The sequence below is a fragment of the Chelonoidis abingdonii genome, chromosome 10, assembly GCF_003597395.2.
Source record: "Chelonoidis abingdonii isolate Lonesome George chromosome 10, CheloAbing_2.0, whole genome shotgun sequence".
Taxonomy (NCBI): domain Eukaryota; kingdom Metazoa; phylum Chordata; order Testudines; family Testudinidae; genus Chelonoidis; species Chelonoidis abingdonii.
The window spans coordinates 5,586,398-5,610,225 of record NC_133778.1 but is presented as its reverse complement, the minus strand read 5'-3'; the positions used below and the strand labels follow the sequence as shown (position 1 = coordinate 5,610,225).

At 46.7% G+C, this 23,828-nt stretch overlaps 1 protein-coding gene across 9 annotated transcripts in view; it reads right to left on the bottom strand.

The window, feature by feature from the left end:
- The window catches only part of MLPH (melanophilin), an 86,560-nt gene that overhangs the window by 16,661 nt on the left and 46,071 nt on the right, over nucleotides 1-23,828 (bottom strand). For 3 of the 9 annotated variants that reach the window (XM_032800060.2, XM_032800064.2, XM_032800067.2), the window contains 4 exons: nucleotides 23,030-23,231; nucleotides 20,542-20,759; nucleotides 11,981-12,064; nucleotides 9,344-9,532 (listed from right to left, as the gene is read on the bottom strand). In XM_032800060.2, coding sequence (XP_032655951.1) covers nucleotides 9,344-9,532; nucleotides 11,981-12,064; nucleotides 20,542-20,759; nucleotides 23,030-23,231 — 693 coding nt within the window. The remainder of the gene's footprint in view (nucleotides 1-9,343; nucleotides 9,533-11,980; nucleotides 12,065-20,541; nucleotides 20,760-23,029; nucleotides 23,232-23,828) is intronic. The other 6 variants (XM_032800061.2, XM_032800071.2, XM_032800069.2 and 3 more) reach the window with 3 other exon arrangements.

The following is a 23,828-nucleotide window of genomic DNA, read 5'->3' as shown; positions in this document are numbered from 1 at the left end:
CTTGGGGGAGTTTCAGGTAAGCACCCAGATTTTGGACGCTAAAGTCCAGATTTGGGACAGACGTTTACCACTGCTAGTACCTCATATGTGAACTCTAAGGTTCAGATTGAGGAATTATACTAGGACAGGGAGTGTAGGAACAGCTGTGGTGGTTCCATCCCAGCCCAGGAGCCTGCTACGCTGGGTTATCCTCCTGAGGTTAGCTCAGGAAGCCATACAGTGCTGCTGACACACCAGAGAAGCTGATGCTGCACATGCTTTAAGACCTTTTAAATGTGTCATTGTCTACTTATAACATATTAAAGTGGATAACAGGCTGCCTTTCTCTGACCTCTATGCCCTGTCTCAATGGCCCCAGCCTCCTGTACAATCATCACTCCCCATCAACCTGCCATTCTCCTGAAGGAACCCCTCCTCCCACCATTCCCAGAGCTCCCCTCCTCCCAGTGTGAGAGTGGACAACTTAGTAAAACATGCACAAGGGGCTTCAATATTGGTTGGAGGCAGTAGGCCAGTGTGACAGAATACATCCTACACGCTAGTGTAATAATCTTTGTACAAATTATGCCTTCTGAGATATTATTTGAAAACTCTAAATTTGCTGGTCAATAATGTCCTGATAAAATACATGTGAAAATACTGTATGTGAAGTTAGAAGATTCCACTGTATGGTGTTCTTAACACATCTTCCAAACTGAGGCTGGCAAACAGACCTGTCTCAAACAAAGGAATGTGTGCCCTGCTTAATTTGCATGTAAGCAGTAAACAGTCATATCAAGCAGGAAGGGAAACAAAAGATGCTCTAATGGGTGAGGAAAAAGCAGCAGGAAACGTCCTTCCCTATAGACTCTGTCCCCTGAATCTCAGCCGGAAATGTTTTCCAAGAGGGGACCTGACACTTTAAAAAAGAAGGAAAAACACCCCAAGGCACCCCCTCTTCTCTCTCTCTCCATCAATTCACTGCACCAGAAGGGACAAAGGAAGCAGCACTGAACTGGAGAAGGGGCCCTGACCTAAGCAGTTCGGTCAGTAAGACTGCTGAAGGCATGTGGTGAGAAAACCTTTCTTTGAATTTAAGATAGTTTGTTAAGTTAGGCACCAGCTGTGTTTAACCTTTATTTTTCATGTAACCATTTCTGACTGTTATGCCTCATGACTTGAACTCACTTAACATCTCTATCTTTGTAGTTAATAAATGTTTTCTTATTGTTTTATCAAATCCAGTGTTTGAATTGAAGTGTCTGAAAAACTCCATTTGGGGTGGCATTATTTCTATGAAAGCAATAATGGACTTGATATGAATTTGGACTGTCCAGGAGAGGGCTGGGCAGTACAGGACACTCAGTTCTGGAGGGAAATCTAAGACTTGGAGCGTGCTGGGGTCACCCTGCAGCGCAACCAAGAGCCGGAGTGTGTCTGGCTGGCTGCAGCACACACCCAAACGTAGCTGGGAGTGACTCGCATGCTGGAGGCTGTTTGTGAACAGTCCAGACAGAGGCTACAGCAGCAAAGCCATGCAAAGGGCACCCCAGGTTAGAGGGCAGGCGTGACACAGCTACTCATTAGCCTGGATTGCACCCTGGGACTGTCACAGAAAGATCTAGTTGTACCAGTGAGGAATGGAAAGTGTCAGGGGGAGGGGGCGTTGGTTGTAGTCTATCAGAAACACCACGCTTGGAGATGACTAAGAATTGAGAGCTCATCTCCTCTGCCTTTCTCGTACCAGTCTAGACGGGCGCTCTCCCCCTCCCTCTCATATTGTGTAAAGCCTGGGGACAGCCGGGGGGGGGGGGGTGACTCCTCTGACATCTGATTCTCAAGGCCTCTGGGGTCAGGACTCTCGATTTAAAATCTTTAACTCTTACGCCTCCAGAGCAAGGGGCTGTATCCTCCCTGGGCATTATGCTGTGCTCCGTGAGCCCTGCCGATGAACAGCAGGGAGTCTTATGATTTCTTCAAGTTTTCGGCAGGCTTCGCTCACCTCCTTCCCATCTCTCCGCCCTGCAGAGAGGGGAGAAGCAGCCTCACCCTGGCCCTCTCCACTCAACGACTCCTGCCCGGCTCTCAGCACCGTGGCTGTGATGTCACACAAAACCGGAGTCAACGACCTCTGTGAATGCCACACGCAGCCAACCAAAAAATGTACGTTAGCACATATGCGCACACACAACAGCCCAAATGGGGGAGAGGGGGTGACCAAGGACGGGGAGCTGTAATTAAAGGGCTCCCATTGTTCCTTGAGGGCTCTCACCTAGAGATGGAAGTGGCTCTTATGGAGCGCTTTGATCTCGGATCAGACTTCGTGGAGTACAGCTGGGACAAAGGAACCATCTCAGAACGCCATTAGCCGGCAGCCTGCACATAACTACAGGCTTCAGGAGCATGCTTCAAGAGGGCAGCTCGTGCCCTTACAGGGTATTTGTACAACTCCTAGCACAAAGGCCTTCAGTCTGAGCTGGGATTTCTAGGCGTTGCATACTGCAAATAATCAGGCTATTTGTTTTGCTTGCTGTGGAACTCAGTCTTACTGCAGTCCCCCCTCACCACTGCAGCTGGAAAAACTCAAAGCCATTCAGCCCAGTTACACAAATGCAACCGAGCAGAATTTGGTTCAGGGCTTTGGTGGCTGTTGAACCAAAGGGAAGCTGTTGAACCAGCTTTATGATCATAGCCACAGCCCTTCCCTCGTGGTTTTCACTTCCTCACACCACTCCCTCATTTTGGAAAGGCAGAAACAGCTGCCGGGAGCTGCTCATTCCACTGGGGCCAACCTAGCCCAGCCACCCAGTCTACAAACACTTACATGAGAGGTCAACGACGGTAAATGCAGCAGCTGAGTTAGGGTTGTGAAACGGGGAAGTCCTCATCCACCCAGGTGCCAGTGGGGCGTACTGCTGTTAACATAGCTCTGGGAGCAAGGGAAACAGGACTTTGCAAACGGTTTTGGGGGGATTCCATAGAACTGTGGTTGTGAAAATAAAAAAGAGAGAGAGAGAAGCAGACTTGCCATTCCCTTTCTTTCACCGTCTCCCCTCACAAGGGGTTATTACTGTTGTTGCACTTAGGAGTCCCAGTCACGGACGGGGGCCCGTTGTGTTAGGCGCTGACAGAGCAACGCACACGAGAACAGTAAGGCTTCTTTAAACTCTGGGGATGCTACATGAAGAAGTCGTCGAATCCTAGAAGCCCATTTCAAATTGTTACTGGCAGCGTGTTGTCCCGCACTGTAAAGATCCGTCTGAGGATGTTCCCAGATTCCACTCAAGAGGAGGAAAGTGACCTCCCGGACTGGCTAGGGTTAAATCAATACAGGGCAATTCGTAAAGGAAACTCTGTGGTGTATCTGAGTGAAAGCCCAGCCCTGAACTCTGCAGGTTGGAAACGTCAAGCTGACCCTTGTATACGTAAGGGACCAAACCAACCCTCCACCACCCCAAGATCCAAACACCACCCAGACGCTGCACCTCTCTAGACAGAACAGTTAGAGAGAGAGAGAGAGAGAGAGAGAGTTCCTTTTGCCTGGTTCAGAGTGCCTGTGTGTGAGTATATGAACCCTGGCAGAGTGGGAAGGAGAGTGAGGTAAGTTATAGCGGTTTATATCTGCAATATACCATGCTTCCCCCTAACTACCGCAGGCTTAGGGTGGGCCAGTGCATGGACAGGAGAGCTTCAAAGACCAGCAAAGGTACTGCAGGGCGTGCTGTGCGTCTCTCTGAGTTGGCACTGAACTCAGAACAGTGTTGGAGATGTCAGGAGGAATCCGGCTCTCAGGGATGTAACCCAGGTGTCCTGCCTACCTCCTGCCTCTATGGATTCACCTTGTAGGTATGGCTGATCTTTTTCAGTGCCATGCAGCATTGAACAGCTGCTGTGCCCCAGCCTCGTAGTGGATGTGCAGGTTGTACAGAAATGCACACAGTGCTTTGGGGTGAGCGGTGACTGGGAGGACCTTGGCAATCATTACTGGGAAGTCTTTAACCTGACTACAACGCATCTGGCTACTCTGCTCTCTCTCTAGAGAGGCTTTGTTTTTGCATGGGAGGTGCTTTGGATCAGACATACCCCTGTACAGAGACACCGCATGCAGCGGGAGGCTGGCCAGTGGAGGTGGCTGTGAACGAACACACAAAGCGGGCAGAAAACCTGCTCTCCCAGCACAGCCCCAGAAGTCGGTGGTGCTGGCTAGGAAGGGGGCGCGGCCAAGTGGCTGATCAGCACATTCACCCAGCTGTCTTCAATGGCAGGTCTCCTATGGCATCCCAATGGAGTTTAAAGCTCCCCCACTCTCCCTGAGGAAGGGCACGTGGCAGCGATATTGTCTATACTCCCCACTCTGGCATAAGCGGCCTCCCTGGCACAGACAGGTGTCACCCACACCTCCTTGCAGCAAGTGCAGTGCCTTGAAGGCTGGCAAACACAGGGCTGGGTCCTGGGTGGAGCTTCATTCCAAATAGCTTAGTTGGCACTGCCAGCTGTCCGGCACCGGTTTGGAAAACGCTGGGTTAGATTAACTGCTGGGCCTTGTGTATTTTGGTGGGCAGGCCTGTCACTACACCAGACAATGGCAAAGAGAAAGGATGGGCATTTGGATAAGGCGGTAGGCTGGGACTCAGGAGACCTGAGGTCAGTGGTGAGCTCTCCCACAGACTCCCTGGGTGAAGTGTTTAGGGCGAGATTTGAAGGGAGCAGAGTTAGGCCCATCCAAAGTGCTTTTGAAAATCCTGCTCATCGCTCACTCTGCTTCAGTTTCCCCATCTGTAAAATGGGGATAATCCTGCCTTGCTGACTGATCTATTCAGACTGTACATTCTTTGAGGCTGGGATTTTCTCTCACTATGTGCATGTCCGGCACCTAGCGCAATGGGGCCCCGATCTCAGGCAGGGCCTCTGGGCACTACTGGAATACAAATCATTCATAACAGAGTTGGCTGTGGCCCAGCTTTAGAGGCCAGTCCCAATGCTTTGCCTCTCCTCCTTGTGTGGCCTAAGAAGAAAAGTCTTCATTACTTGCATAACCCATGAAATTCATGCAAACGTGCTTCTGCTGCGGCCCCTTCCCGGCCACCCCAGGAAGCTGACACTTGTATTAGGCTGTTTACTTATCTTGCCTCTACTTTCCATTTGAGACATCTGCTTCTCAACAGGCAGCCCGAGGAAGCGAGTGGCTCTTATTTCCGGGACAGGTTCCCGGGGCTGAATGCTCCCTTCCCGTCCTCTAGCCCAGCTGTGTTCCTTGACGCTACACACCCCTGATTTATCAGGCCACAGCTGCTCTTGGTGGGCAGCCTTGACAAGCTGCAGAAAATGTTCCTTTTTCTGCCTCTTTCTCTGCGTCGTCCTGGCTGTATCCTAGGGTAGTGCTGATCTTACTAACTGGGCCGTTCTAATGTTGCACAGAGAGAGTGCTGAGCATTTAATTGCAACATACAGCTTCATGGTACCGTGGGTCTGATCCTGGTTATCAATACTGTCCGGATTCCGCGCGGGTAGGAAAAGGCATATTATTTCAGCACCGCCAAAACCTAGGAGCAACCCTTCTGAGGAGTATTATTAGAGCTGTATGATAAAGCTTGTACCGTGCCCACCTGTTTCTGGATCAAGCTAGTCAGCCCTGTATTTTGATACATTTAAAAACAGTAAAAAGAAAGACACCATTCTACTCCCTATTGATAACTTCCTAGATACCATGGTGATAGATGCAATATGAACACCATGGGGCAGAGACAAACAAGTGTGTTTACAAGGTAACACCCTAGACAAACATGTTTCTTGGCAAAGCATTTAGTGAGGAGGTGGCTAACACTGTCCATTTGATATTTTGTGGTGTACCTGTGGGCGGAAACAGAAATCTGTCTTTTCCAAGTTACTTTTCACAGAAAAAGGAGTCTGTTCTTATGACAGTTCCTTCCTTTTGTGAGGCTTTTCCTGAGCAGACATGGAGTTGACTAAAAAACCCAGAACCAATCTTTAGGAGTACTGGAAATGAAAATCTGGATCAGAATTTTGCAGTGGCTCCATTGTCTTCAGCATAGATTGAATCAAAACCGTGACGGAGACCCATCTAGATTTTGGGGTGTTTTGAGTCCAGATCCAAATGGTGCAGCTTGAGATCAAATTTGTTCTTGAACACAGAGTTTTCTAAGAAGCATTTTCTAAATATCTATAATAACCGTCAGGGGAACAAAAAGCACAGGCTCTGTATCTGCTACTGCCCTGTTTGTCAACCAAGCAGAACTGCAAAGCTTCCTGGGATACCTTGACTCTAAGCATGCAGCCAAATTCTACTCTACAGCCAGATTCTCTCTGTCTAGCCACTCTGTGCCCCTGGAATCTGCTCTGACCGAGCTACCTGAGAATTCCTTTGCAAAGGGGAGCTCTCAGGTAGCTTCTAAGCCAACTGACCCCCCCCCCTTACTCCCAAGTGCAGGGCGTATGTTGGGGCTGGGATGTGCCTGTGTTTGCCAATTCATGACTGGGGTTTGGTCTTATGAGATCGTAGCCAGTTGACAAAGTTAGAGCAGACCCAAAGTTGCTCTTATTTATATAAATGGACCTGGGCCAGTGCAGATGCACCACGAGAATCTGGGAGGTGCAACCTGATCCCTGAAGAGAGAATGTGGGACTCTGTTAAGTAGTTTTCTGGCAAAGAGACGTTCAGCGAGGGTACAGCATATTGCTGGGGGATTGTGAAGAAGAGAACAGCAAGCTGTACCCCAAGGAGTGCATGCAGTAATCATGTGACATATCCCTCGAATTTAACTTCAGCCCTGGGCTGGGAGACAGATCTTCCCCCAGCACACACACAAACTCAGCCCAGGCGCCCCGTACGGCCGCTCGCCACGGCTCTGAGTCATTTACATCTCCACAGCCAAGGGTCTTCTTGCCGGATTCAGATGAACAAAGAGAAAAAGGCCTCATGGAGAAATAAAAGACTCTCCGATCACGCAGATGGAAGCTGCTTTGCACAAGCAGTTATGTGTAACATAGCCCAGCCTTGCTCCTTTGATAGTGAAGCTGCTCATTAAAAGGAGATGTGTCAAAGTGCACAACAACAACACAGACAGCCGGACAAAGGAGCCATTGAAACCCAAAGGAATTCTGACCTCTCCGCTTTGTTCTAATGGAACACCTCAGAAGGAAAGAACAACTTGTGCGAGGCCTGGAGAATACACAAGGCACAAGCTCTTTCTTCCTTTAATTAATATTTGACTCACTTCCTATCCTTTATGGGTTGTCATCAACTACTCATCACCAAAGCTGTTGATACAGACCAACTGAGTCATACAATTTAGGGATAAAAAAGACCTGTGAGCTCATCTCTTTGAAAAGGGACTGAGAGGAGAGGTTCTAGTGTATAATCAGTGCAGAACGCCTCTGTCTGCCGGAGCTTTTCAGCTTAATAAGAACACCAAGTGAATGACCCTCCTCCTGCAGAGTAGGCCTGGAGACCTCTGTATCTGGTGGGTTAAGCCAGTAAGCATCTCTGCACTGCCCTGGCTCCAGTGCTGAATGGAACAGCTACTTTCTAGGTGTAAAAACGTGATTCCAGTCCATGAAAGTTCAATACACCACACAGGAGAAGGAAGGATTTATTGCAAAACCAGTCTGGGCTTTTCATCACTGAGGTACTCCTGTACCACGTACACTGCCAGGCCAACAAGGGGGCCTGAGCCCAGCGCAGGGTGGGCTGGACACTGGGTAATTCCCTATGAGGGCTCATAGCTAGTCTAGGCAGGCCTTCCTAAAGACTGGAGGATCTACTCAGCAGCAGGTCCCCAGGCTCTGCCCAGCCATCAGCCCTTCACCTGCTCTTCAGGAAGCAGAGATGGAGCAGGGCTGTTGCACACAGGATCCCCGCATCCAGCTCGATTGCCCAGTGGAACCTCTGCTTTAGGAGCATCTGCACCACCATGGAGGGGTCTGGATTTGCTCTTAGTAACACTGAGTGTCCCTACCAAGATGGCACCATCTGTGTCCGGAGCTCCAGTTCTTTCACTGGCAGTGCAGGACACAACACAGCAAGAGACACCAAAATCTGCTTGGGACTCTGGGAAGGGCTGCTACAGGAGGAGGGGATGGGAGAAGCGGGGCTATGTCCCTGGAGGCTGCTCAGGAGACATTTACACTTCAAAAAAACCACCCCACAGCAGCAAGTCTCAGAGCCCGGGTCAACTGATTCAGACTCGCACTGTGGGCTAACCAGAGCAGTGAACATGTTCCTGTGCAAGCTGGAATCCGGGCTCTGAGACCCTCTCCCATCGCCAGTTTTCAGTGCCTGGGCTCCAGCCCGAGTGGGACGCCTACGCTGCTCTTTGTAGTCCCACAACGGGAGCCCAAGTCAGTTGACTGGGGCTCTGAGACTTGCTGCTGTGGGTTGTTTTCTTTTTTTGCTGTGCAGACGTACCCTGATCCCAGCGGGTTAGCACAGGCCCAGCTGACAGAAGCTCCTGTGTTCCAGCCCCTCCGGCACTTCCCTGACTTAGCCCTGCCCGCTTACAGAGCGCCAGAGAGCTATTACTGAGCCAGACCTCAGACCAGACCCCGCGCCCCAGCCCTTACCGCAACATCACCTCACTGATGCCCAGCCCCCTGGACAGGGCAGAGTGCTGGCATTATCTTACACAGGGAAACCCCTCTGGGTTTGCAGGAGTGGCTGCTGCTGGGGAAAGCAGCTCCCCCTTCCCAAGCCACGATCCCTGATGCTGCAGAAATCTAAATGAACATCATGGGGAGAGGCCTCCAATGAACTGAGGTTCCCCACTGCGCGCACACACAAAACGGTGAGCAAATCTTCCATATTTTCACCCCTCTTCTGCATCAAAGGCAGGGGGCAGGATTTCACCATTATACTTCACTACATTTCCCCGCCCCCAAAGAAGTGGGGAGGGCTTTGTACCCTCTGCACTAGCACTTTAGCAAAGCATTTCTACCCAAATGTCTCTGTTGGGTAGAAAGTGTGCACCCTCTTTGGTGTCCCATTAGATTTAGGAAGGGGAAAAATGCAGGTAGTTTCCTGGTTTCAGTTATGAGAATGGTTTATCTGAAATGCAGGCTAGGGGATTTGTGGGTTGGTTTATGAACCACCCTCAGTCATGGGTTCTCAGCTTGGGGCCCATGGACGGACTGGGATCACCTTGCACTTCCCTTATTGCTAAATGGGAGAGGGAAGCCTCTGTGTGTGCGCGCGTGTGTGTGTGTGCGCGCGCGTGTGTGTGTGTGCGCGTGACTTGACTGTGGTGCAGTTATAGGATGTTAAGAGCAGAGGGAGGAGTAGGAACATAAATGGAAACATTGAGAATGGCGTGAGAACGGTACTGAGTTTAGAGGGTAGGAAGCATGCTACCTTCTGAGCATCACTGGGTGGGTCACTGCTGGAGGAGCTCAATTCGGGTTTTGGTTCATCCTTTTTCTTTTCCTCCTCTTCCTCAGAAGAAACTCCTTTGTCGCTGATGTTGCTGGCTAACTCCTCCAGCTTCCTCTTCAATTCCTCCTCTTCCACATCAGGATCAGTGTGGGACTCAGGGGCCGGAGACTAGAGGTAGAAAAGCAAGCAATTCTCAGACTGTTGGTGTTCATGCAATTGTGATGTTGTTGATATCTTAAGGCTTCCCGGGACATGCCTATGCTAGCAAAAAGATAAAAGAGAGGGTTTATTCGGTCATCTATTAGGTCAAATGTAATGCAATGCTCTTGGGTGGATTGTCAGTAGCAGAATTCAAACCCAGGACCTCTGGATCTAAAACAATAAACTTCTACCTGAGATGGCTGTACAGACTCATAAACATCCATGGGATCCAACCACTAGGGTGGGAGAGAGAGCCACACTCTGTGGAGGTGGGTTATGTAATCACCACTTAGGAGCTACCACTCATCTTCTCAAACAAGTAGACCCTGGAGTCTTCCAGCCCACAGACCTGCATGAGATTCCATGTGTGGTATGACTCCATGTCAGATTTCACGTGCAGGATGGATGACTTGGGGCTATCTATCTTCATGCAGTTTAAAGCCACATAATAAATATAAGCTGGAGCACACAAGCGGCAGGTTGTATCCCACAATAAGTTAGCTTGATCTGAGAATCAAGACTGAGAAGCACATAGTGCTATGAGATCCTGAGCTGGGCAGTCACCGGCCTAGTCACTTGGAGCAGCCTGTCCTAAAGAACTGATCTCTGAACAAAATTTTCTGGTTGAAAATTTTCTATCAAAACTTTTGACAGAAAATTGAGTTTTTGACTAATCTCCTGCAGAAGATTCCGATCTTTTTGTAAAAAAACTGAATATTTTGTCCGAAACCCAAATGCTGAAATACGATGCTGTTACTAGATGCAGAATGGCCACAGGCTCCCATGATGCACTGCTTCCCTTCTGCAAGAGTGAAGAGTGTGGTGCATCATGGAAGATTAGTCTGGCCGGGGAGCCTGGCCTATCAAAGAGCATAGGAGCATGAGAAACACGAGCTACAACTCCCATGATGCACTCTGGCAGCATTTCCAACCGAATCAAAATATTTCAGTTTTTTACCAAAATATTTTGGTATTCCAATTTGTGCTGAAAAACAAAAATCAAAAGACCAACCCAGCAGAGCTAGTTGAACAATGGTTAAGTAATTTTCTTTGCTCCAGAGAGGCATTGCATTTAAATGTTGGATCCTAACACCTCTAAATTTTGATGACATTTGGATCTGGAGCAAGCACCAAACTTTTCAGCTTGAACCCATCTTTAATTTCAAACAGGGAGAAATTACCCTCCATTCAAGCCAGACCTGCATGAATCTTCAAAATTGCTTTTGTCCCTTCTACTGAGCTATCAAATGTCATATCAATTAACTGCATGATCCCATGTAAAGGAAGCAAAGTGCGTAAATATTCTACAATTGGAAACTCAAATTAGCATTAAGTGACCTACCGATATACCAGCTGATTCAATGTCACAATAGAATTTAAAATTAAATTGATCTTCCTTGATGGCCATCAAAACAAGGACAACAACATGGAAAAGACAAATGTCCTTCTCAATTAGAAATGGCTACTCACAACACACCGATTATTACATTTAATGTAGCTATTGATTCCTGTGTCGTAACCCCAGAATTCTCATCCATTCTGGAAGCATTTACAAACATATAGGAACATTGCTTAGACCAGTATAAATAAAACAGTCTTGTTCGTGCAGAGACAGGACTGAAGGAGATAATTTGAGCACCTGTCAGAACACCCCTGGCACGCTAGATAACCATTCATTTTCCATTACATTCAGTTTTCCGATGAGGCTCACAAGCTGGAAAATAACAAGGGTCTAAAAGATTAAAATAAATGGTTAAAAAGAGGAATCATCTGCCATTTGAAAATCAGATTAGCCTTCACGCAGCTCCAGGACCTTTCTATCAATGGAAAGATGCACACTCACCAACCAGTGCTGTGCCCTCCTGGGCAGAAAGTTCTGCTCCTCTTTCAGGAAGCTCCAGAGAGACCGAAGCTTGTGGCAGGTGCTGGGGTCCTGGTGTACATTTGGGGAGGGACAGAACTAAGCACCTTGGGAGTTGGGTTATATGTTAGTCTGTCTATTGGTGCAATCAACATCCGAATATTTAAACAAACTACTTCATCTCTGTCCTTTTAGCCACCACTTCTGTGGCATGCAGGGCTCCCTGGGTGTGTCTACACTGCAATCGGGAGATGCCAGCACAGCAGGCATACAGCGTTAGCTTTAATCAAGCTAGAACGGGTGTAGCAGAATGGTTGGTGGCGCAGCCGCCTCCCTATCAACCTGCCTGGAACTCACTGATGCAGCCGGCAGCGCTATCCACCTCCTAGATACACCTTCTGTCAATAGAAGCACCCCTTCTCCCCAATGCTGTGTTGTACAGCAGATCTCTTGTCTACTGCCTGTGTAACTGCTACTTCAAAGGAGTTTGAGGAGACTGCAAAAGGAAATGCTTTTGCCTGTTGCACATAGCCCCCCCACCTTGGCACTGTTACCTCTTCTGAGTGCACCAAGATTCTTTCCTCCAGACGGTTCAGCATGTGTTCAATAGCTGACATGCGTTTGTTGAGTTCAAATATCTACAGGAGAGGAGAAAGGGATACAGTATAGAACAGACCCGCCACCAGTACCAGAATACAGTCCAGGGCAGATCAAATCAACAGAATGGAGAATACGGCAGAGAACGGAGCCCACCATTGGTGCCCCTGGCTAAGCCGGAAATACAGAACAGATCACTAATAGAAAGACAATGGGTGCGTTTTTCCAAAGGGCCTAAGGGAATCCAGAATAGAGCTGGCCACATTTTTCAGCCACAACTTTTTTTTGCGAAGAAAAATGCAGATTCGGGTTGACTGAAACATTTCACAAATTCATGTCAATTTCATCATCTTGTTTCGGTCAACTAGAAAAAATATTTTAGCAAAAACGGAAAGGTTTTGTTTTGAGATGCTCGGTTTGATTTTTCAGTTTGAAATGACTTCCAGTTCCAAATTTCCATTTTATCTAAACGATTTAAACTGTTAAAAAAACAACACCCCACTTCAAACCAAACCCCAACTTTTCATTTTGGGTTGAACTCAACGTTTTGTTCAACTTGAAACAAATTCTTCTGTCAACTTCTCATTTTGACAATTTTTTTTTTAAAAGTTGTTTTCGGGTTGGCCTAAACCATTGTCTCCCCCTGAGCTTCCAGAAAATTGCCAGTGAACCAAAACCCCAGTTATTGGCATAGATCTGTCTACTCAAGAGTACAAGTCAAGGGGCTTAGTATAGAATGAGGTAGGAAAAATAATACACCTTTCAAATGCCCTTGGATTTGTTCCACTGAGTCTTCATGGCAAACTTGGATTGGAAATGCCAATATCAGAGAGAGGACAGGGAGGGAGGGCAGCTTGCCTGAGGCAGGGTTTGCCTATTGTCAGTCAGGACATTGGGTGCTCCATTGTGTTGCTAGTGTTCCCTGAGCCTTTCCATTATTACTGCCCCTGGGCCAGTGAATGGTGTCAGAAAGAAAATCATTTCATGGTCATTAACCCACTGGGTCAGGTTAAAGTCTGGCATAGGTTCCATTTCCCATTGATAAACCTTTCAGCTGGCCAGCACCACATCAGCCTCTCTCTGATACACCAATGGAAATGCTTGAAAGAAGGTAACTATTTGCCATGACATTTTTGAATGGAAAACCACACAAAGAAGTGCTTCCTTTGAAATTTTCTGATTTTTCAGTTCAATGAAAAATGTTCATTTTTGGTTTTCAAAACCCAAACATTTTCCAGTTTTATTTATTTATTTTTGGTTGGTCTGTCCAGTGGAGAAGAGAAGACAGAAAACTCAAACTGAAAATCAAAGACAAATACTTTTTTGATTTTCAAAGGCCAAAATGAAAATGTTCATTTAAGAAGAATAAAAAAAAAAATTGGGAAATTTCAAAGGAAATCGATGCTTTCATTAAATCATTACATTTCCTTCTAAAAGCCTTTTTTTTTTAGGTAGCAGAAAAATGATGAAAACTTTGTCATTTCCATTTAGAACATCTTCTCCACGTCATAACCTGTTCTCATCAGATGCATCCTATTAAAAGATGAATGGCCAGAACATGAAACAAGAAAGAGAAATGTGTTCATGTTTGCACCACTTCCTTCTTTCCTTTTCATGTTGCTTTTGTATTTGTTAAGAGATGATTAATTAGATCCTCACAAGAACTTGGAGTGGCTGCGTCTGTTTAAAAGAATAAAGTAAGCTCAGTAGATGAATGTAAAAGAACGGGTACTTCAGAGCAGAGTACTGTAATTATCAGCCTTTTAGAAAGCACCTTTAGTAGAAATAAATCCACAGAGAGGCAGTAATCCAATAATTTCTAAAGTCTCAATAAACTCTATTGGGTCTGATGTGACCAGCGCTTACATCACACCAGGGGCAATAAGCAGGCTTGTAGCTGTGTCACTAACAAATTAATCCATTAAGAGAGACGGATATAAGAGATGTACCTGATAGCTTAAGGTTTAAAGCTGAAATGCAAGAAACCTACAGGCTAAGATATTTAGCTTAGACAAATTAGGCCTCAGGAGATATTTGCTAAATTATAAGGATAAGTTAGCGTTAAGTAAATTAATAGTAAACCCACTAAGCTTGTGTCAAGGTCTGTGATATGCTGATGTTTTGAAAATAACTCCTGAATTTGGATAAAAATGTCTAAGAGAGCTCAGTAGACGTCACAAGACGACTCTTAGTAGCTGGGATGAAATGTTAAAAACGCCTCTAAGGTGACTTGCCTGTGATTATTGTGATAAGGTGATGTCAAGGGGAACTAACAAGCTCGCCTTTTGGAAATGGGACACCCCAAAAGTACTGGAGTGTGAAAGTTCAAATAAGGAAACAGGGTTAAAACTTTCATAAATACATGAGAATGTCAATGGGCGTCATTTAAAAACTGCATCCTGGCCTACTGCCTTGGGAGATACCAGGATGGTGACCATTGGTGATTACCATGATGGTGGTGGTGAGGATGATGCAAAGGATGACGACTAAATCTCATTTTTTTCGCAAAGGATGGTATGTGTCGGGCAAATGCTGGACATTCTGTATTGTACTCTCTCTCCTTTACCAGACTCATGTGTATTGTTGTTTGGGTGGTTAAGAATAGCAATAATTAAAGGAAGAGTACCCATTAATCTCGGTTATGCGTCATTGGGTTCCCCTTCCATTGATAACCTCTGTACTGTAGTTGATCTGGCGGCTGAACTCTCACAGGTTAAAGTAGGTGTAAGCCCTCACCTTGGGGTGTGTAATTAAAGTAACTCATTACTCTACATAAGGCTACAGCTTGACCATTTGCTTTGAGAAGGGAGTCCAGAAGAGAAGGCAAAGCCGCACGTCCTTATGTTAACAATCCAAGTGGTAGTGCTGCCCTGATGAGGCAATACATTGGGTTAGAAAGGTCAGATCACAAAAGAACCCATATATAAATTTATAATGCCAATGAAAGGGCTCCTTGGGGATGCCAGAGGCTGTTAGTCCAAGCTCTGAAAGTTTTAGTACAAGCTAGCCACAACATGAAGTGAGACTAGGCCCTCGTATACACTGGGGGTGGCGGGGGGAAATCGACCTAAGATACGCAACTTCAGCTATGAGAATAGCATAGCAGAAGTCGACATATTTAGGTCGACATACTGCGGCATCTTCACGGCGCTGTCAACTGCTGCTGCTCCCCCGTTGACTCTGCTTGTGCCTCTCGCCCCGGTGGAGTACTGGAGTCGACGGGCGAGTCCTCGGGGATCGATTTATCACATCTAGATTAGACGTGATAAATCGACCCCCAATACAGCGATCGTTACCCGCCGATCCGGCAGGTAGTGTAGATCTGCCCTGGGTTAGACTCTAGGTCCGCGCTGATGCACTCTCCCCCCGAGAGCCAAAACCTCCCAAGGGCCCAGATTGTGCCCCCAGTTACAGCCACCCCACCCCACGTAGGGCATTGAGGTTACAGGAGTGTAACAAAGCACATTTCAGCCCCAAGCGCTATAGTGGGTCTACTGAGCAATTTCAGCAGTAATACGGTTACACAGAACCACACTGTAAAACTGCAAAGACTCAGACAGGCACGTTGAAGGTACAATCAGATTAGTCCTTAGGCTTTGCCCAATTTATTAGAACCTAGTATATGCAGCACCTGTTACAATCAGGCTGGTGCGTCCTCCATAAATCTCCATTCGGAGCTGTAATGTTGCTGTATTGGCTGCATGACGAGGGCTGGCAGACAAGTGCTTAGCACAAAAGTTTTTTTAAAACACAAACTAGACAGTAGAGGACAGTTCCTCAGCTGGTGACTTCAACGGAGCTAGGACAATTTACACCAGCTGAGGACAATTTACACCAATTTATGCTGCCAAAACCTCAATTAGTCTCTGAAGAGTCAGGAAACATCTGAAACCTTCCAGAAATTGGGGGTTTGGTTAATTCAGGGACCTCTAAGTTTCTTGTTTGCTTTGCTTTTGGTTGGCACTTGCACATGGTATCAGCTCTATTCCCTGTATTGGGAACAGGCAACAAGGGTATTGTCCATACAAGTATCCCAGAAGACCAGTTCATCCATTATGCATCCTGTTCACTTTGGGCCTGATTCAATACCCACTGACTTCCTGGGGTTTTGGACCAGCCCTAAATTGTGCCAACATTTGAAAGATATGAACAAAGACATTTGAGGAGAAAATCAAGAGCACTTAGCTCCATTGAAACACACGGGACTAGGAGAATTTTGGAGGGAAACTGGAGAAGCGGTAAATATTCTGTTATAAAAATAAATTACAATGGTAGTTTCTATTCTTCCTGAAGCCAGTGGGAGTGTTAGCACCAATTTCAATGGGGGAAGGACCGGGCCCTAAACAGGGACCAACTATGTTTATCCATGATTCCAGTGTGGCCCACTCTCATAATCTTTTCACAAATCTCATTATCGCTAATGTTTTTCCTTAAAGCCCCAGCTCCTGGATTCTGGTAATTATGCAAGAATCTCTATTTTAAGTTTCTAGTCCTCAGGGATGCAGTAAAAGCCTGAAAAAGAGTTCCTGCCCTCAAAGACTCAAAAAACCAGAGGACTAGTAGGACTGCGCCACCTGAACTTCTATTAAGAATCTCGTGATTTTTAAGCCACTGTCATGATATTGGGGCCCCTGACTTATGACTACAATAAGGCACAGTTCTATTTTGGTTTATTTTACCAGTGAGGGTGATTGACCTCTGGAACAAACTACCCAAAGAAAATTGTGGACCCTCTGTGTCTTGAAGATCTCAGATTAAGACTGGATGCTGTTCTAGAAACAAGTTATGAGGTTTAATACAGGGGTAACTAACTGATTCAATTCTTAGGCCTGTGCTATAAAGGAGATGAGCTGGTTCCTCCTAGCCTTACACTCAATGATTCTATGATTTTTTGAACACTTGGAGTTGGCAATACTTTATGATGGTGTTTCACAGAATCATAGGACTGGAAGGGACCTCAAGAGGTCATCTACTCCAGTCCTCTGCACTCGTGGTAGGACTAAGTAGGATCAACTTTGTAGGATCAACCCAATTATCTGCAAAGAAGTCATCATTACTATGGGTTTAGGGTTGTCAGGTGTCCAGTTTTTGACCAGAAAGTCTGGTTGAAAAGGGAACCTGGCGGTGTTCGGTCAGATGTACTGACCAGACACTAAAAGTCTGGTTACTGCGGGTGGTGGTGGTGGTGGTGGGAGGGGGTGGTGCCAGCTTGTTACTCATCCCTGAAGTAGTGGCTCCTGTGGCAGCACACATGCACCAGCTTGGGTCGCAGGTGGCCCCTTTGCAGAGCATGGCTTGCGGGGCTGTGGGAGGAGACAGAGCGCGGGACCCCTGGCTAGTGAGGGAAGGGGCTCTCAGCAGGCATAGAACATTACCCGGGAGGGAAGGAATGCAAGCTGCCCTGCCAGCCGGTGCTTCCCCATGCCGCACTCTCAGGCAGCTTCAGGGTGGGGAGAATTCGAGATGGTGGAAAAGGGGGCTGCAGGGCAGGCAGCGCAACGGGAGGTGGAGGGGGCTGTGTCCTATCTTGCCAGCAGGGCTGCCTGGCTGCTCCTGTGTGGCCGCAGTGCTCTCCTGACCTGCACTCGCAGCCAGCCTGCTGGAGCTGGGGTTTGCAAGTCCCTTGGGGCTACTCATGCTGGAGTTGGGGGGGAAAGCAGCAAACGAGGGGGGGGGGAGGAGGAGGGAGGTGCGGGGCCTTGGGGGAAGAGAGGGGACAGGGCCTCAGGGGCAAGAGGTGAGGCAGGGGCATACAGTTTTCAGACATTAGAAAGTTGGCCACTCTATGCTATCATCAGCGCAGTTAGACTAGAGCATTATGGATAAACATTAGGACAATGCTGCAAGACTCTTACTGATGGGCATTATATTGCTAGATTTCCCGACTGCTACAGGCAGACAAGTTTGACTCCTTTGGCTTAAAGGCTGCCCTGGAGAGCTTTGTCAGCGGTGATCCCAGGTGAGCTTTGTGATACCATCTTACCGCTTTTTCAGGCTAGCCCATTTGTTCTCCAGTATGAAAACTGGTTCTTTCCCATTTTCCCTCAGAGGCTTTTTGGCCTTAAAATAATATTTGGTTGAACAATTCTTCCTCTAAAAAACAGAAAGGTGTATTCAAGCAGGTAGAGCTGGTTGAAAAACAGGATGTAATTTCTTTGAAAACAGTTGCTGAAATTATCAGATCTTTTGTCCCATTGAAATTTGTAGTAATTTTTATGAAGATATTTGCCAAAGTTGCAAGTTTTGTCAAAGATTCTTGGCCAGCTTTACCTAAAAACTGATGCTGTGGGTTGGACCCCAGGATTTGTTTGGTCACGGGGAAGCAGCGTGGCCTAGTAAACAAATCACGTGGCTGTAACTCAGGACACCTGGGTGCTACTCCCAGCTTTGCCACTGACCTGCTGGGTGACCTTTGGGTAAGTCCTGTTGTGTCTCAGTTTCCCATATATAAAATGGGGATCAGGATCTTGCTCTTTTTTTGCAAAGCTGTTCTGAGATCTGCTGAGGAAAAGTGCTACAGAAGAGCGAGGGGTTATTATAATTCATATTTTCTAGTTATTTCCAGAAAAGCTATTTTGTAGTAAATGTGTGGTTATAGGTTTAAATCTGTCCTTTTTCAATAAATTGTCACACTGATCCGAGAATTGTTTTGAAGTCAATAAGCCAGCGTGGCTGTACATGAAAGCGGAATTTGGCCCTACTTGCCCATGGTAACGTGCTGTGTTCGTTGCATGTGGCTACATATATCCGATTCATGTTTTATTATTTAATGTAAAATGAAGGACAGTCAGTAATGGTGATATGCACTGAAGGAATTTAGGAAGAGGAAGGAAAGCACAGTATTGATTAAAACTAGCTTTCAACATGCAAGCCTTAGCTTTAATGCTCCTCGGGTCAGATTGCACATTTGGTGCCTACCCCTAGATGCCCACTGAGTGCAACTGGTCTTCAGGATGTGCAAAAAACCCAGACACGTCCACTTCTTGTAAACGTAGCTTGGAAATTGGCCTGTTTGTTAACTGCACATTGGCTTGTTCAAACACCAATGCGCGCTTTTGTTTGGCAGATGAGCAAGGTTTTCTGCTGAATCAACCTGCAGTTTTTTAATCTGTTTAAAACCTTCAATGGGGAGGAGTGGAAAATCTAACTCCCTTCCCCCAACCCTAAAATAAGCAACATTTCAGCTTTCTCCCTTGGTATCACAGATCAAAGGTATGTAACAAGTCAGAATGACCATTTCCGACTGCCACTGGAACACTTCAAGAGCTACAAAAGAAGAACAGGATCACAAAGGTGAGCAGCTATTCCACTCCAAGGCTTCATTTGCTCCTACAGCACTGATCCATTCATCTGAGTAAGCATAGGAAACTACAGGCAGCTTATAGAATAAATGGAACAGGCTGGGCTTTTTATTACAGCTAAATGGAGTGTGAAGTAGAACTCCATTTCCTCTTCCTGCTGAATGAAAAAAATGTGGCAGTGAAGAGGATGGAGTGGGGCAGTGACGATAGGCACAGCAATGTTCTGTGTAAAAACGGGGACAGAGTCAGAAGGATCTGGTCTCTCTCCGCCCAGGCACATAACTCAGGAGCATCGACAGCTTTAAATGTGCACTTCCGGAGCCACACCTAGTTACACTGGTGCAACCCACAATGGAATCAACCCGCTACCCTTCTGGGTCTGAGAGCAGAACGTGGACCACAATGTGGCATGGGATAGGAATAGTTAGGTGCCAGCTGGCCATAAAATGTTACCAGGAAAACACCTTAAAAGACAGATCCTAGACTCTGGGCAGGTCTATACTAGAGCCAGGATCCAAGCTCTGAGATCGATTCACCAGCGGTCGATTTAGCGGGTTTACTAAAGACTGCAGATCGCTCTCCAGCTGATCCCTGTACTGTACTCCCGACGACAAGAATAAGGTAAGTCGATGGGAGATTTTTTCACGTTGATCCTCCGTGGTGTCGATCCCGCGGTAACTCAACCTAAGGCATGTCGACTCCAGCTACATGTTGCATAGCGTAGGTCGACTTACCGCGGTCGTGTGGACATAGCCAAAGTTACAGCTCCTTTCACTACTCCGGCAATGCAAAGGGGCTGCAAAACCAACTCAGCCAGCCTCCTGGGGATTGTCCCTGCAGTGGTGGACTCTCTGGTCTGTGTGGATCTGGTATATCTACTCCAGGCCACACCGTCCTTGGCCCCTAGCATAGGGCTTGTGGGGGGAGGAGTGGGTGTGGCTGGAGTGCCCCTGTGTGACTGGACTGATCCCCTGGTTTTACAGGCAGTAGGAGCTGCTTTCTTGACTGCATACAGTGTGCTCTCTCTGCCCCCTTACCGTCCATCAGAGTGGCTGGTCCAGCTCTGGAGAAGATTAGTATTTCACTGTATGGGAGCCACCATTTATGAGACCCATCTGCCTAAACCACTCTGTTTCAAAGGTGACTTAGGTTGCAGAGTCTCAGCCACGGAACAAATCATACAAGTTACTGGGAATGGTTTAAAATCTCTTTGTTACCTGATTTCCAGAGTGGTTTATATTCTCCTGGGAGGAGGCTCTGTTTCGGCGTTTCACGTGATGGGGCTGGTAGACAGGTATCTTCTGGGCTCCCTTTACATCCTCATCGGAGGTGTCCATATCTGGTGAGTACTGGGGTCGGTGCTGCTCGTTCCATGGGCTGCCTTTGGGGACAGAACGGGTTCGAGTCACTGGAAGCTCAGGGCAGGGATTATGATCTTAGGTTTCAGGAAAAGCCAGTGGAAGAATGCGCGGGGAGAAGTGAAAAAGGAAACAACAACAATATTAGGAAAAAGCACTAAATAGCTTTACAGAACACCACGGACCTGGTGCAAAGCCCAGGGAAATCAGTGGAAAGACTCCCACTGACTTCAGTGGACTTTATATCAGTCCCTCAGACTAGATGGTCACACACTTGCTAAATAAATCACACCATAATGCCTCATTAGAAAAAACTGTGGCAGTGGATACTCTAACAGCAATAGCTTATTCAAAGCAGAAGCGAACGCATCCTCCGCTAGAATAACCATAGTGTTCTATACCCAACACGCCAAGCTTTCAGATAACAAAGTTAGAGGGCTTTTCATGCCAGCAAAGAGGAAGCTATGAAACGCTTAGATAGAACACCCCTGAGATCATTCAAGGAGTGTGTCAGAAATCCCTTACTTTCAGTGAACTGAATCACGTAGGCGTGGAAAGACAACTGTTTCTTCAGGCCTAGAGGAGGGGTTGTTATCCAGAGGTAACACTTAAGAGCGCTCATACATCAGCGGGGCTTGAAACCCAGTTTAAAATAATTCGAGTGCCCAGAACAAACAGGATTGACATTACAATTTCTGTGCCACCCTGGAGAGAACGTGGTCTAATGATCAGAGCACACAGGAACTGTCTCTTGCTATGTGTGTGTATCGTACTGCTCTGTACCTCTGCCTTCCAGTCAGTTAAACTAGGAATCGTCCCTCTGAGGGTTTTTGCAAGACTTAATTAAGGGATCCTCACCGAAAAGTGCTTTATAGGGGAAAGTATTATCACACAGTGAAAAGCATCTTAGAGGGAGGATGCTGGACTACTTAGCGGAATACCAATGGGCTAGGGAACTTTTCACTGCTATATTCACGGGTTCAAATCCAGCCCAGATAGCTGCTGACTGAGCTCTACCTAGCAGCTACTTCCCTCATCTATGTGACATTCATTGGTGGTCTCAGCCTGGTTCCTGAAGGAGACAGGTCCACATCCCAAGACCTACTTGTCCAACTGGCACCACTGCTGGCAGGCTCAGTAACAAGACCCAGGACTGAAACTATCCCCACAGGCGACCTCTCCAGAACAAGACATCCGGGCAGTGCAGGGAAGGGTGAATAACCACAGCCATGGGTGGACCAAGGATTTCATAGAGTCTACATTTTCACTAGTCTTGGGAGCTAAGCTCAGAAAACCTAATCCAAAAACCAATGAAGTCAAAGGGAATTTTTCCATTGATTTCAGTGCACTTTGGATCAGGCCTCAAACCTGGGAGAAATGAATGGAAGCCTTTCTAAATGCTTTTTAAGTCAGTTCCAGAGTGTTATTTTTATTCTATATAGTACCTCCATTTTATTTACCTCTAGCTCGGCTAATCTCAGTGGTCACAGTCACCTGAGTGTTAATAAATCCAGCCAACACATTAAAAACACATGGGAGAGAATATTTTAGGACGACCCATGTTTAAGCTATGCACAATGCACATTTTGCTTTGTTACCCTGGTAGGAGAAAGCACATTAGTGATAGAAGAATTTGTTTTCTGTAATCTCATTCGCTAGAGTACTTATAGTATCCATAAACTCCTGATCCCCTCAGGAGAGGGTTTGATTGCACAGAGCTCCAGAGCCAGGGAAATCTCCCCAAACAGGTTTATAAGCATGACAGTACAATTTAAATGAGTACATTTGGTGCACAACTTGAAAACGAGGACAAAAGCTGTCGTCATGCCATAAGCAACTAAGCACCTGCTTTGCCATGGTGGCCAAATCCTCATCTGGTGAAGATCAGCAGTGCTCCATTGACTTCATTAGAACTAGGATGATTTACACCAGATGGGGATCTGACTGAGCAAGTTAAAATGTGGCCACGCTCAGGCCTGAAGCAAGGCTACTTTGGCTTTCGATTTCATCTGACATGCTAAGCAAGGAAGGCCTCAGAGACCTCTTAGCACAACCCAGAGCGCTGTAGGGAGTGAGGCTGGTGATTCGGTAGGTGGCGTTCCTTGCTTTGGAGTCAGGATGATCAGTTGCTCAAGCCCAAATGACCAGCTAGCTGCGTACGCTGATTTGCATGTGCAAATCAGATGTACAGTTATGCACCTAGTTATGCAAGTCAGGCCCTCTGTGTTTTAGAAGTTTAGTTGTTTTTTAAGAGCCTGGAACCATTAACATTTCCATTCTGTTAGAACTGCTGGCCCAGCTGCTTTTCCTCAGATGGGACAGAAGGACACTGGTCAGTGTAGCCTACCAGGTTTGGGATTCCTTTCCAGGCTCTTCCTTCGTGAGTTCACTGTCAGCCGGACCTCGGTACTAAACTCCTGCTCTGGAGGGGTCATATGTTGTCCCTGCTCCTGAAGGATCTGATGGAACACTGCAGCCAGGTCTGCTTCAGCAATCAGTGTCTCCTTCCGGGATGTGTCCTCGCCGGCATCAGGGAAATCCGGGAATGACTGAGAAGAGAGGACACGGGTCAGTACCTATAAATGAGCAGTGTGTTCCCTTTCCCCATAACCCACTTTCGAGCAAAATATTTGCAGGTTATTTTTCAGCCTTCCCTAAGGGATTTGTACATCCCACTGCCATTAGTTTTAATTGGAATTGGGCATCACAATCCCCTAAGCATCCTGGAAAATCTCAGCCCATGTGTCTATGTTTTTAAAATGTCAAGTCCTTTTACTGATTAAACAATAATGTGGCTCCCAAAACCTTGGTTATATGCAGATGGTTCTTAAAGAGAGATCATTTTCTCATAGGCTAGAACCAACCTACATGTTTGCCCCAAAAGCTTTATCAAACTTATTTTGGAGTTTGAAAACTCCAAGGTTTGTTTGACTTTTAAAATAAAATGTTATTGTTACATTTCTCAGCACTTCCTGGTTCTACCCAGGAGAAGGGTTTTAAGTGATGAGGTACCAGGAAAAAATAAAAAAGGCAACTCGGTATTTCTGACATAACCAGAAGCAAGAATGGATTATCCAGTCCTGCAACTCCATGAAGTCTGGATGGTGTAAATTAACGCTGAAATCAGCATCCAAACATCTGTGCTC